We start from the raw sequence: 12712 nt of genomic DNA, 5'->3' as shown, positions 1-12712 counted from the left end.
CCTGCGGCACACTCGCGTGGCGGTCGGGACCCCTGTGAGTCCGGTCGCGGGTCCTGCGGACTCGATTGCCGTGGGGATACCCGCGATTGTCTCACGGGGAGCCGGACGGGCAGATGCCATTGTAAACAGCATCTCCCTGTTCTGCCTAACAACAAGTGACACTGATCTCTGCTCCATGTGATTGGAGCAGAGATCAGTGTTCACTTACACAAAGCCCAGCCCCCCACAGTTAGTAACATGCCCCTAGGAACACTTATCCCCTACACTGCCACCCCCTGGTTAACCCCTTCACTGCCAGTGTCATTTACACAGGAATCAGTGCATTTGTATAGCACTAATTGCTGTATAAATGACAATGGTCCCAAAAATGTCCGATGTGTCCGCCATAATGTCGCAGTCACGATAAAAATCGCTGATCGCTGCCATTACTAGTAAAAAAAAAAATTAATAAAAATGCCATAAAACTATCCCCTATTTTGTAAACGCTATAACTTTTGTGCAAACCAATCAATACTCGCTTATTGTGATTTTTTTTACCAAAAATATGTAGAAGAATACGTATCGGCCTAAACTGAGGGAAATTTTTTTTATATATATATTTTTGGGGGATATTTATTATAACAAAAAGTAAAAAATAATGCGTTTTTTTCAAAATTGCCGCTCTATTTTTGTTTATAACACAAAAAATAAAAACCGCAGGGGTGATCAAATACCACCAAAAGAAAGCTCTATTTGTGGGGAAAAAAGGGCGTCAATTTTGTTTGGGAGCCATGTCGCACGATCGCGCAATTGTCAGTTAAATCGACGCAGTGCCGAATCACAAAAAGTGGTCTGGTCTTAAGCCAGCAAAATGGTCCGGTCTGAAAGTGGTTAAGCAAGAACAACCACATGGGGTATTGGGATGCCACAACAGTAATACCCATACCTCCCAACTTTTTGAGATGGGAATGAGAAACACCTTTCAGCAAAAGTATGCAGGCATAGGACACACCCCCTTGCCACGCCCCCTTAAAGGAGAATTGTACAAAAAAAAAAAACAAGATTGGTTAAACCCACAATTGCTTTTTTTTAACCGCTACTATTTCTTTATATTGGATTTTGTAATTTACAGATGCAGCAATTTAGAAATCAGATGAAAGGTTTAGTGCTGGAAAACACTTTTTGATAGATAAAAAGTGCATTTTATATACATCTATATAGATCAGACCAAATTGAGAGACAAATGAGGAGGAATGAGGGACAGAGGGACATTTCTTCAAATCAGGGACAGTCCCTCAAAATTAGGGACAGTTGGGAGATATGGTAATAACAGCTTCCATGCGCCGTAGGCACGCTACATTTCAAGCGCATAAATCGCGCAGAGAAGGAAGTTATTTATTAAGGCACTTCTGTGTTTTGAGGCAATCGACCAATGCTCTCAGAAAGCCCTGGAGCTAGGGTGACGCTTGGCAGCTGTTGTAGCTGTGAGTCAGGTGCCGCCTTTGCACCGGATGTTAGAAGCAGAGAATTTTTGCTTTCATTAATAATGTATATCTCTAGTCAAAACATAAAGATCTGGAAAAATCAGAGCCTCTATTGGGTTTTTTTCCCTGCTTGTTTGCAAGAAAATTAAAGCTAAACTATATAGATACACTATATTACAAAAAGTATTGGGACACCTGCTTTTACACAAACTTAAATGACATTCCAGTCTTAGTCCATAGGGTTCAATATTGAGTTGGCCCACTCTTTGCAGTTAAAACAGCTTTAGCTCTTCTAAGAAGGCTGTCCACAAAATTTTAGGAGTGTGTCTATGGGAATGTTTGACCATTCTTCCAAAACCCCATTTGTGAGGTCAGGCACTGATGTGGACAAGAAGGTCTGGCTCACAGTCTCTGCTCTAATTCATCCCAGACATGTTCTATCAGGTTGGGGTCAGGTGTCTGTACAGGCCAGTCAAGTTCCTCACCCTTACCCAGACTTAAGACTTAGCCTGTCCTAAGTCTGGGTCAGGGTTAGTGACCTGGGAAGGTTGGATGACTCATCAGGCAGCACCTCTAGTACCTCTCCCTACTTGCTGTAACCTCGGAACCTTGGAGAAGTTTCCAGAAGAATGGGAGGTTAGGAGGAGCTGTCTGGAGTACTGAGGAAGACCCCAGCCAAACCCCAGAAAAATAGGCTGGCAGGGGGTAGGCCCCTCTTAAATACTCAGAGTCAGGCCAGCAGGGGCAGTGTGGAATTCAGGTGAAAGCTCGAGATGAAGTGGTGAGGCGGCTGTCGGAGGCACTTAAGGGTAGACCCTTAGTCTGGGGGGAGGGGAGTTTTGGGGTTGATTTACTAAAATTGGAGTGTAGAAAATCTGGTGCACCTCTGCATAGAAACCAATCAGCTTCCAGGTTTTTTTGGTGAAAGCTTAATTTAACAATCTGAAGTTAGAAGCTGATTGGCTACCATTAACAACTGCACCAGTTATGTAAAACTTACCTGAAAACGAGGCCTGATGATATCGTATCACTGGAGGCCGCTTCCATCTTCACTCATCTTGCTTCCGGCTTCGCAAACTCCGGCTCTGTGACTGACCGGAGCCACAATGATGTTGCACGGTCACGGCACATGGCTCTGAGGAAACGGCACAGGTGGGCGTTCCTTCAGAGCACCAGTGATGTCACTGGCTTCATGTACAGTAAATATATCCTAAATGGTACATGTTTAGGAGATATATACCCTACCTATAGGTATTAGGAAAGCGTTATTATATGCTTACCTATACAGTAGGGGTGCAACGGATCGTCACCTATCTGTGATCCGAACGGGTCAACCTGTTTGGATCGGCACACCACACGATCCGCGGAGAGCTCCGCTGCCTTGGCCATAGGAAAGGCTGTGGCTTTGGCCTAGCTCCAGAGCGGCGGCCATCTTGGTACACCCGGAGGCGGCCGCTGTCTCGTCGCCACCATCTTGCTACATCCCACACTCCTGCACAGTAATGATGAAGTGAGAAGGGGGCAAGCGGACATCTTGTTACACCCACCGGAGTTTTAGATTTCACAGTTATTTTCAACACTAAACGGAGCTTATATGCTTAAATACAGTATTTGTAAATCCGATGGACTGTTTAGATGTTAAATTTACAAATCGTGTTTACAAATACTGTATTTAAGCATATAAGCTCCGTTTTGTGTTGAAAATAACTGTGAAATCTAAAACTCCGGTGGATATAACAAGATTTGTTTTGTCTTTTTTTTTTTTTTTCTTTTTGCTGATCCGAAAAATGATCCGATCCGTGACTCTGATCCGAGGAACGATCCGATCCGTGAGTTTTTTGATCCGTTGCACCCCTACTATAAAGTAGGTAGAATTCAGAGATGGAAGTTTACTTCCTCTTTAACCACTTGCCAACCACTCCACTCCGATATACGTCGGCACAATGGCAGCGGTGGGCAAATGGTCAAACCTGTACGTCCCCTTTAATTTGGTGGGGCTGGGACACACTTAACCCCTTGATCACCCCCTAGTGTTTAACCCACATTTATACAGTAATCAGTGCATTTTTCCACACTGATCGCTGTATAAATGACAATGGGCACGCAATTGTCAGTTAAAACGACGCAGTACCGAATTGCAAAAAGTGGTCTGGTCAGGAAGGGGGTAAAATCTTCCGGGGCTGAAGCGGTTAATGCAAGGCAATGCATGTGCACTAACCCACTCCAACACAACTCCAAAATATAAATGAGCTCTTGTTTTTTTTGTTTTTCTCTTATTTGGTCAGCTTGGCCTGCATGAAAATGTGGAGAAGATTAGTTGGCAGGATGCTTGCTTTGTTTTGTGACATTTAAAGTTCTTGGTCTGCTGCACTAAACTGAATACCGGCTGCAATTTCAGATTATTTTCTAGTTTCCATGAGATTGCAAAATGGCGTCACTAACACAAGAGAAATGTTTCTGTCACCTTTCTTTCTGCCGGTGACACAGAGCAGACACAGAAGTGAGTTCAGTGTTTTTCTCAATAGCTTATTCAAGTGCTCCTGGAAACTATTTTAAGAGCCATTCTTGTGGCGAAAGCAAATGTTTATACAGAATATTTCAATCCAACACTCGGAAGCACATGACTGCAGATGAGCTAATCTGCTTTGGTTCACCAGGATTCAAGCCGACTTCCCGGTCCCATTGTTGCCGTCGGCAGTACCATGACGGCGCTTCTTTAAAGATAAAAAATATCAGTGTTTACATCAGGATGACTTTATGTCTTGTGTTTAGTTCAATTCAAGCGTGAGAACTCAAGATCAATATCGCAGCATAAACAAAACATTTAGATTGAATGTAAGGCTAAATATACATTATATTGCCAAAAGTATTGGGACGCCTGCCTGTACATGCACATTTTGAGTTGGCCCACCCTTTACAGTTAAAACAGCTTTAGCTCTTCTGGGAAGGCTGTCCACAAAGTTTAGGAGGGTGTCTATGGGAATGTTTGACCATTCTTCCAGGAGAACATTTGTAAGGTCAGGCACTGATGTGGATGAGAAGGCCTGGCTCACAGTAGGGTTGCCACTTTTTCTTCAAGCCAAACCCGAACACTTTAGTGGCACAGGGCACATTCGTTTTTCGTGGTATACACAATAGGACTATAAAAGACCTGGGACACCTTTGGATGCCCCATGGAGAGTGGTGGTAATGCAGCTCATTGTGGCAAACAGTGGGTGTGGCCAAAATGCTCTGACATCATGGCCCCCCCAGTGATGCCAAACCTGCCCCCTGAGACAGTGGCCAGCAGCTCCCGAATGGCAACAGACTTGTGTGACTACAGTGGAACCTTGGTCAATGGGTTAACGCGGTTAACAAGCAGTTTGAAAGACTTGGTTTGCAAGCTTTGTCTCGCAAAACAAGCAGAATTCAAGCTAATGGGGTGTGCAGTACCGCATTTTGCCAGAGGTGTGGGGGGCACCAATGACACTCGGAACAGTTCGAAGCCATTTGGAAATACTCGGAAACACTAGAAAATACAAATATAGTATTTTCAGTGCCCCTCACCTCTGGCCACATGCGGTATTGCATGCAATAGAAGTTAATGCGGAACAAATTATCTTCACTTCCATATACTTCTATGGGGAAACTCGCTTTGATATGCGAGTGATTTGAAATACAAGCATTCTACTGGAGCGGATTATGCTAGTAATCCAAGATTCCACTGTATCTCAGTTACTTGGGGAGCCACAGCCCAGTCTAAATAATGTGTCCAGGTTTCAGGCAGACTGAAACCCGGACACAAGATTCCAAACCTGAACTGTCCGGGTGGCAACCCTAGCTCACAGTCTCCACTCTAACTAATCTATCGGGTTGAGGTCAGGACTCTGTGCAGGCCAGTCAAGTTCCTCCACCCCAAACTTGCTCATCCATGTCTTTATGGACCTTACTTTGTGCACTGCGCACATAGGTTGGACTTGATGGACTGTCTTTTTCAACCTCACCTACTATGTAACAATGTAACACTGATGCACAGTCATGTTGGAACAGGAAGGGACCATCCCCAAACTGTTCCCCCAAAGTTGGGAGCATGAAATTGTCCAAAATGTCTTGGTATGCTGACACCTTAAAGGGGTTGTAAAGTACATTTTTTTTTTTTAAATAACAAACATGTTATACTTACCTCCACTGTGAAGCTCGTTTTGCACAGAGTGGCCCCGAACCTGCTCTTCTGGGGTCCCTCGGCGGCTGTCTCTGCTTCCTCCCGCAGGTACTTCTCACGTTCATGCGAGCTCCTTCGCATGGTGAGAAGCACCTGTGGGCGCGCTCCCGTGATACAGCCAGCGGCTATAGCCGCTGGCTGTATCACATGGCCCCCCCCCTGGCGCTCTGCTTTAGGGGATGTGATTGACAATAGTGCGAGCCAATGGCTGCGCTGCTTTCCATCCATCCACTCCAGCCAATCAGCGGTCAGGCTGAGCGGTGAAGAGGACGGCGGGGGCGAGCGCGGGATTTTCAAGGGGTCAGATAAGTAAAATGGGGGGGGGCTCGGGGCGCAGGCAGTGTCAGATGTTTTTTCACCTTAATGCATAGAATGCATTAAGGTGAAAAAACATTTATCTTTACAACCACTTTTAGGCTGGGTTCACACTGAAGAGATGCGGGAACGCCGCGATTCCGCGGCGGGTTCCCGCATCGCATGCCTCCCGCCGGCAGTTCACACTGCCCTATGCGGACTGCTGGGAGTGTCAGTGAAACCTTAATGACACCCCCAGATCAGTTCGCATATCGCAGTGCGATCTGCAAACTCGGACAGGAATCGGATCGCATGGTGTGAACACCCATGCGATCCGATTCTGCTGCGGACCAAAAAAAAGGGTCCTGTGCGAGTTTGGAGTGGGTGCGATGCGAATTCAGCCATACTATCTGTATGGCTGAACTCGCATCGCACAGAGATCGGATGTGATTTGCACTGCAGTGCGGTGTGCGAATCACATCCCGGTCTCCCAGCCGCAGCAGTGTGAACCCAGCCTAAGAGTTCCCTTCACTAAGGGGCCAAGCCCAACCCATGAAAAGCAACCCCACACCATAATCTCCCCTCCACCAAACTTTTCACTTGGCACAATACAGTCAGGTAAGTATCGATCACCTGGCAACTGGCAAACCCAGACACATCCATCGGATTGCCAGACAGAGAAGTATGATTTTTCACTCCAGAGAACACATCTCCACTGCTCTAGAGTCCAGTGGTGGCCTCCTTTACAGAACTGCATCCGACCCTTTGCATTGCACTTGTTGATGTAAGTCTTGGATGCAGCTGCTCGGCCATGGAAACCTATTCCATTAAGCCCTCTATGCACTGTTGTTGCGCTAATCTGAAGGCCCCGAAGTTTGAAGGTCTGTAGCTATTGACTCTGCAGACAGTTGGTGACTTCTACACACTGTGAGCTTCAGCATGTGCTGACCCCGCTCTGTTACTTTACGTGGCCCACCACTTGGTAGCTGAGTTGCTTATGTTCCCAGTTGCTTCAAATTTGTTATAATATTACTAACAGTTGACCATGTAATATTTAGTATCAAGGAAATTTCACAGATAGATTTATTGCACAGGTGGCAATCTTTCATGGTACCACGCTTGAAGTTACTGAGTTTCTGAGAGAAACCCATTATTTTACAAATGTTTGTAGAAGTTTGCATGTCTTAGTGCTTGATTGTATACACCTGTGGCCATGGAGGTTATTGAAACATCTGAATCCAATGATTTGGAGGGTGGGTCCCAATACTTTTGGCATTATAGTGTATGTGTTGTTATAAATGTTGGCTTCCCCTCCTCCTACCCATGCTGCATAGGCTGTTTGAAAGAGATCTGTAGAAGTAACTTTTTATTAATGCGCTACAATGTGGGGCATCCTCAAACGGAATGTGGAGGAGCGCAAGGTCTCTAACATCCACCAGCTCTGTGATGTCATCATGGAGGAGTGGAAAAGGACTCCAGTGGCAACCCGTGAAGCTTTGGTGAACTCCATGTCCAAGAGGGTTAAGGCAGTGCTGGAAAATAATGGTGGCCACACAAAATATCGACACTTTGGGCCCAATTTGGACATTTTCACTTAGGGGTGTACTCACTTTTGTTGCCAGTGGTTTAGACATTAATGGCTGTGTGTTGAGTTAATTTGAGGAGACAGCAAATTTACACTGTTATACAAGCTGTATACTCACTACTTTACATTGTAGCAAAGTGTTCCCACATGAAAATATATAATAAAATATTTACAAAATTGTGAAGGGTGTACTCACTTTTGTGAGACACTGTATGTGTGATAAATGTGATAAATTAAATGAGTATTACACTCACATCTGAAGTACCTGGGTACCGCATAACAATAAGCAGGATGTTCAGCAGGGGACTGTCTCTCCAGTACCTTCAATGGGCATTGGGGAAAGGAAACGCAAAAAAGGGAGAGCACCACTCTCAGGATAGCATTTATTTGTAATTAAGGGGGTAAATTTAAAACAGTATTGCACTCTCATGTGGTTATATGAAACATGAATTCTCATAAAAAAAGAATAGGTGGCATACTTCTCGACTCCAGTGGATGCCTCTATTATGTAGCTTCACAGGAAGTGATGCAGTAGGAGCAAGGAATCAGAAATAAACGACTGTTTATTTGTGGTTGGAGGCCCAGGTGAACCACAAGGAGGAAGCAGGTGGCGGCCAGAAGTGGCCGAGATGACGGCACGCGTAGGTTGGCGTGGCTACGCGTTTCCGGGCGTATTCCCCTTTCTCAAGCAAAGCTTCTCAATCAGGTGACCACACTGGAGCAGCTTGATAAAGAGGTAGTTACGCTGCCCTTTCTTATACAGGGTGCACAGCATCAGTAGGAGGAAGGAGAGGCAGCATTTTAACAAAACTTATAGTTAGCCTTTACTTCCACTTTAATCATATAAATCAGGGATATGCAATTAGTGGACCTCCAGCTGTTGCAAAACTACAAGTCCCATGAGGCATAGCAAGACTCTGACAGCCACAAGCATGACACCCAGAGGCAGAGGCATGATGGGACTTGTAGTTTTGCAACAGCTGGAGGTCCACTAATTGTATATCCCTGATATAAGTCATCTTTACGTTGACAGCTGGGGTGGTATACTAGAGAGATGGAGGTTATCATAGCATTAGCCCTGGTCAGGCTGGTTCTGTAGGGTGAGATTTTTCTGAATTTAGGTCATGAGAGCTTATCATTCCTTGAATTACTGGACTAGCATGACGTAGGAACACTGTCAAACAGCATACCTAAATAATGACAGCCTTTGTGCATGCTTCTGCTTATTTTTCAAGCTCTTGTATTTGTTTTAGTTTAAAACTACTACTAGAATTTATCACGGAAGGCAAACCGAGTCTGCTCTACTTTTTTTTTTTTTTGTACAGGCCCAGAAAACAAAAGAAAGAAGAGATGTTTCATTTTTTTTAACTAAAGGTTCTTGTGACTCCTCTCAAAACCATTCTATCCCATGGGACGGTGCCCTGGCACCAATTGTTGCTCAATATATTGCTATTATATAGCCTGTAAATTTTCAAAATGAGAAAAATTTTGTACGTACTGTTCACCCATTTGTAATGTACCCTTTTCTTTTCTCAATACATTTTTTTTGAAAAAAAATAAAAAAACATTCTATCCCTAAAGTTATTTGGCTAAGTTTAGGTGTAAATATCCAGAATCCAACAGAAGATGGAAAAAGAAATGCTTGGTGCTACCCTTCCAGCCATGCTTTCATAGACCCTGGCCCCCCAAGGCACATTATGGTAAAAATAATCCCTGAGGACGAAGGTTGGGTGGCACGATGCCAGTGCAGCAGATAGCAAGTTGGGTCAAGACTGCTCACTGGGGTGAAAATCTAACCTCATAAACTCACACACACCCTATGTTCATTTTATGATACTACATAAGGTGTGGTGTGATCAGAAAATGAGGTGCGGTTGAACAACTCATGCAAGAGGCCATCGATGCAAACACCGTGGCTAGAGTGCCAACATTCCTAGTTATGTATTTTATTTTACTTACCCTGTTTCCCCAAAAATAAGACAGTGTCTGTTAATTTTTGCTCCCAAGGATGTGCTAGGTCTTATTTTCAGGGGATGTCTTATATTTCCATGAAGATGAATACGGCACACATTTATTGATTCCCCCCCCCCCCCCTCTGATCCTCCTGTGCCATTTTGATCCCCCCCCCCTATAATCCACCGTGTGTCATTTTAAGTGAACCCCTGTGCCAGTGGATAATTTAGTCCCCCCCTCTCATCTGCACCAGACACCCCCCCCCCTTTCATCAGACATCCCCCACCTTTATCAGACATTTCCCCTCCACCTAAGTTACCCCTGTGTGTCTGTGGCGGCCAGATTCCACACAATGTGCCCGACTCCTGCCCCACGCGACCCACTCACTGTCTAATTGTGAGTCAGCCAGACTCCGTCAGGGCAGAGCGAGCAGCAGGCGGCAGAAGGTGGCAGCTTGTCCTGGCGGCAGGGCGGGCTCTCTTATGACAAGTGATGTCACTCGTCATCCAGAGAGCTGGCCGCAGCTCACTGATTTAAAGAGACCTCGTACCTGCCTGAACAGCTCCGGCTGCGCTGCGGCCAATCAGTGAGCTGCGTGGCCGCGCCCACCGTTGTGGTCCAGAGGAGTCAGATGCCTTACGGTAGCTTCAGGAGCCTTATTATCAGGGAGGCCTTATTATCGGGGAGGCCTTATTATCAGGGGATGCCTTATTATCGGGGGATGCCTTATATTACAGCGAGAGGCAAAACTGTAAGTAGGTCTTATTTTCGAAGGATGTCTTACTTTCGGGGAAAGACGGTACCACAATGCCTTACTAAGCAGAGAAGCTGCCTGTTTATTTGTATGACCACATCTTGCCAGAAAACATCTTTACGTCACTTTTCATATAACCAGATTTACTCTCACAAACTCTCATAATCAAATGGATCCTCATCGATCACTTATCATGTATAATCATTGGTGGAACCATTACCTAGAGTCTGAGGAATCAATAGAATGTCTTTGTAGCCTTCACAATCAGATTTGCGCTTGAACTCATCAATGCAGCCTTCTTCTAACTGCGGGGTGCGAGCTGAGGAAGGAAGAAAGGGGACAAGGTGATTGGTGAGTAACGCACACTTTTAATCTTCCCGAAAGTTAGAATCGTTTCAGAATCTGTTGATACCTGTAGACATAAGCAATGTGTACTTTTACTTTCTTCCTTGAGGTGTGAACGTATTTTTTAATATGCAGTCCACTGACTGACACCTTGAAAATCCTTATATATAACCTCCCCCCTCCGCTATTTTGTGACTCTACACAAAGTTTAACCGCTTCAGTACCGAGAACTTTCACCCCCTTCCTGGCCAGACCAATTTTCAGCTTTCAGCGCTGTTGCACTTTGAATGACAATTGCGTGTTTATTTTTATTTTTTTTATTTTTTTCACACAAATAGAGCTTTCTTTAAGGCCCCGTTCACACCTATGCGAATTAGATGCGGCTTACACCGCATCCAATTCGCAGGACATTTCAAAATACATTCATTTTAATGAGGCTGGTTCACATATCTGCGGTGCATTCGCACTCCGCATCGCACAAAAAACGTGTGCGTTTTCTAGGCAGTGCGGTCCAGCTCAGGTGCGAATTCAGGCCCGTTATCTTCTATGGGCACGCATCTGATTCGCAGATGTGTTCCGTTGTGAACAGGATAAAATACAGATGCAATCCTGAGCTGATACTGAAGCAATCCTGAGCTAATACTAATCAAAAACTGACATGAAACGCTGAACAGGGAAACCCAAGCTTCAATTCGCACCACACATGTGTGAGCCCAGGCTTAGTGTTATTTAACCACCTCTGGGTTTTTTGGGTTTTTTTGCGAAAATTTTGTAAATAAGTAATTTTTCCCCTTCAGGCTCGGTTCACACAGGGGCGACTTGTCCAGGCGACTTAGCCGCCTGACAAGTCGCGCTCCGTTCTGTACTATGGAACCGTTCTAATAGGAGCGACTCAAGTCGCTCCGACTTAGAAAAAAGGTTCCTGTACTACTTTTGGGGCGACTTCAGGCGACTTGCATTGACTTCTATACAGAAGTCGTTTTGCAAGTTGCCGCTGAAGTCGTGTGCAGGTCGCGTCTGTGAGTCGCGCTGCAAGTCGTGCCGCCCCTGTGTGAACCGAGCCTTACTGATGTGCATGGATGAGTCGGCACTGATGAGGAGGCACTAATATGCTGTACTGATGGGCACTGATAGGTGGCACTGATGGGCACGGATAGACGGCACTGAAAGGCGGCACTGATTGCCATCACTGATGGGCACAGATTGGCATCACTGCTGGGCACTGTTGGGGCTGCACTGATAATCAGGGCACTGATTATCTGTAAAGGTCTTCCCTGCGAGGAAATGCTTCTGATCTGATTCTCTCCTCGCACTCTGTCAGTGTGAGGTGAGGAGAGCTGATTACCGGCACTTTCTTGTTTACATGTGATCACCTGATCACATAGGTAAAGAACTGCGTCATTGGCTCTTTACCGAGATCGGGGTCACGCCATGTCCCAGGGACACAGCGTGCCCGCGATCACTGCAATGGGTGCCCCCGCAGGCGCTCAAGAGCTGTAAGACTGGGGCAACTTCATATGATGTCATCCCAGAATTAAAGTGCTCACTGTCATTTGTCTATGGGGGTGGGAGGTAGTTAAAAACTTCTTTAAGGTTCTGAGACTAATTTAACCACTTATGGACCACCGCACGCCAATATACGTCCTAACTTTGAAGAGGGATATTTTGTTATGGCAGCAGCCAGCTGCCATAACCGTTGTATCCTCTTCTTCGGCAGGCGGTCTGGTTTCCGATAATAGTGGTCTCTGCGGCGGATTCGCAGTGGAAGCCCCCCCTCCTGCCGCTCTCCGGTGCCGCTTACTGGAGCCGTCGGTAATGGCGGAGGCGATCGGATCCTTTTGCTTTCTGGGTATGGAGACGAGTGAGGGGAAGATGGCCCCCATCCATCTCCATACCATTGCAGGGCGGAAGCAACGTCAAACCATCACTTCCGCCTCCATAGCTCTTAAAGGGCCATTTTTTTTTTTTTTCCCAAATGACAACATTTTTTATTTATTTATTTTTTAGTGTAAATATTAGATCTGAGGTCTTTTTGATCCCAGATCTCATATTTAGGAGGTCTTGTCATGCGTTTTTTCTATTACAAGGGATGTATACATAATAGGAATAAAAGTGAC

At 45.4% G+C, this 12712-nt stretch overlaps 1 protein-coding gene across 2 annotated transcripts in view; it reads right to left on the bottom strand.

Annotated features, from left to right (window-relative positions):
- Nucleotides 1-12712, bottom strand: part of APOM (apolipoprotein M) — a 38471-nt gene that overhangs the window by 13151 nt on the left and 12608 nt on the right. For both annotated transcript variants that reach the window (XM_077483115.1, XM_077483124.1), the window contains exon 5: nucleotides 10471-10569. In XM_077483115.1, the coding sequence (XP_077339241.1) occupies nucleotides 10471-10569 (99 nt within the window). The remainder of the gene's footprint in view (nucleotides 1-10470; nucleotides 10570-12712) is intronic.

This window comes from Lithobates pipiens, unplaced genomic scaffold (assembly GCF_037356315.1).
Source record: "Lithobates pipiens isolate NorthernLeopardFrog02 unplaced genomic scaffold, aLitPip1_a1.2 Scaffold_1, whole genome shotgun sequence".
Classification (NCBI taxonomy): Eukaryota; Metazoa; Chordata; class Amphibia; order Anura; family Ranidae; genus Lithobates; species Lithobates pipiens.
Note: the sequence above shows the minus strand (reverse complement) of the source record. Positions and strands in the feature narration are given on the sequence as shown.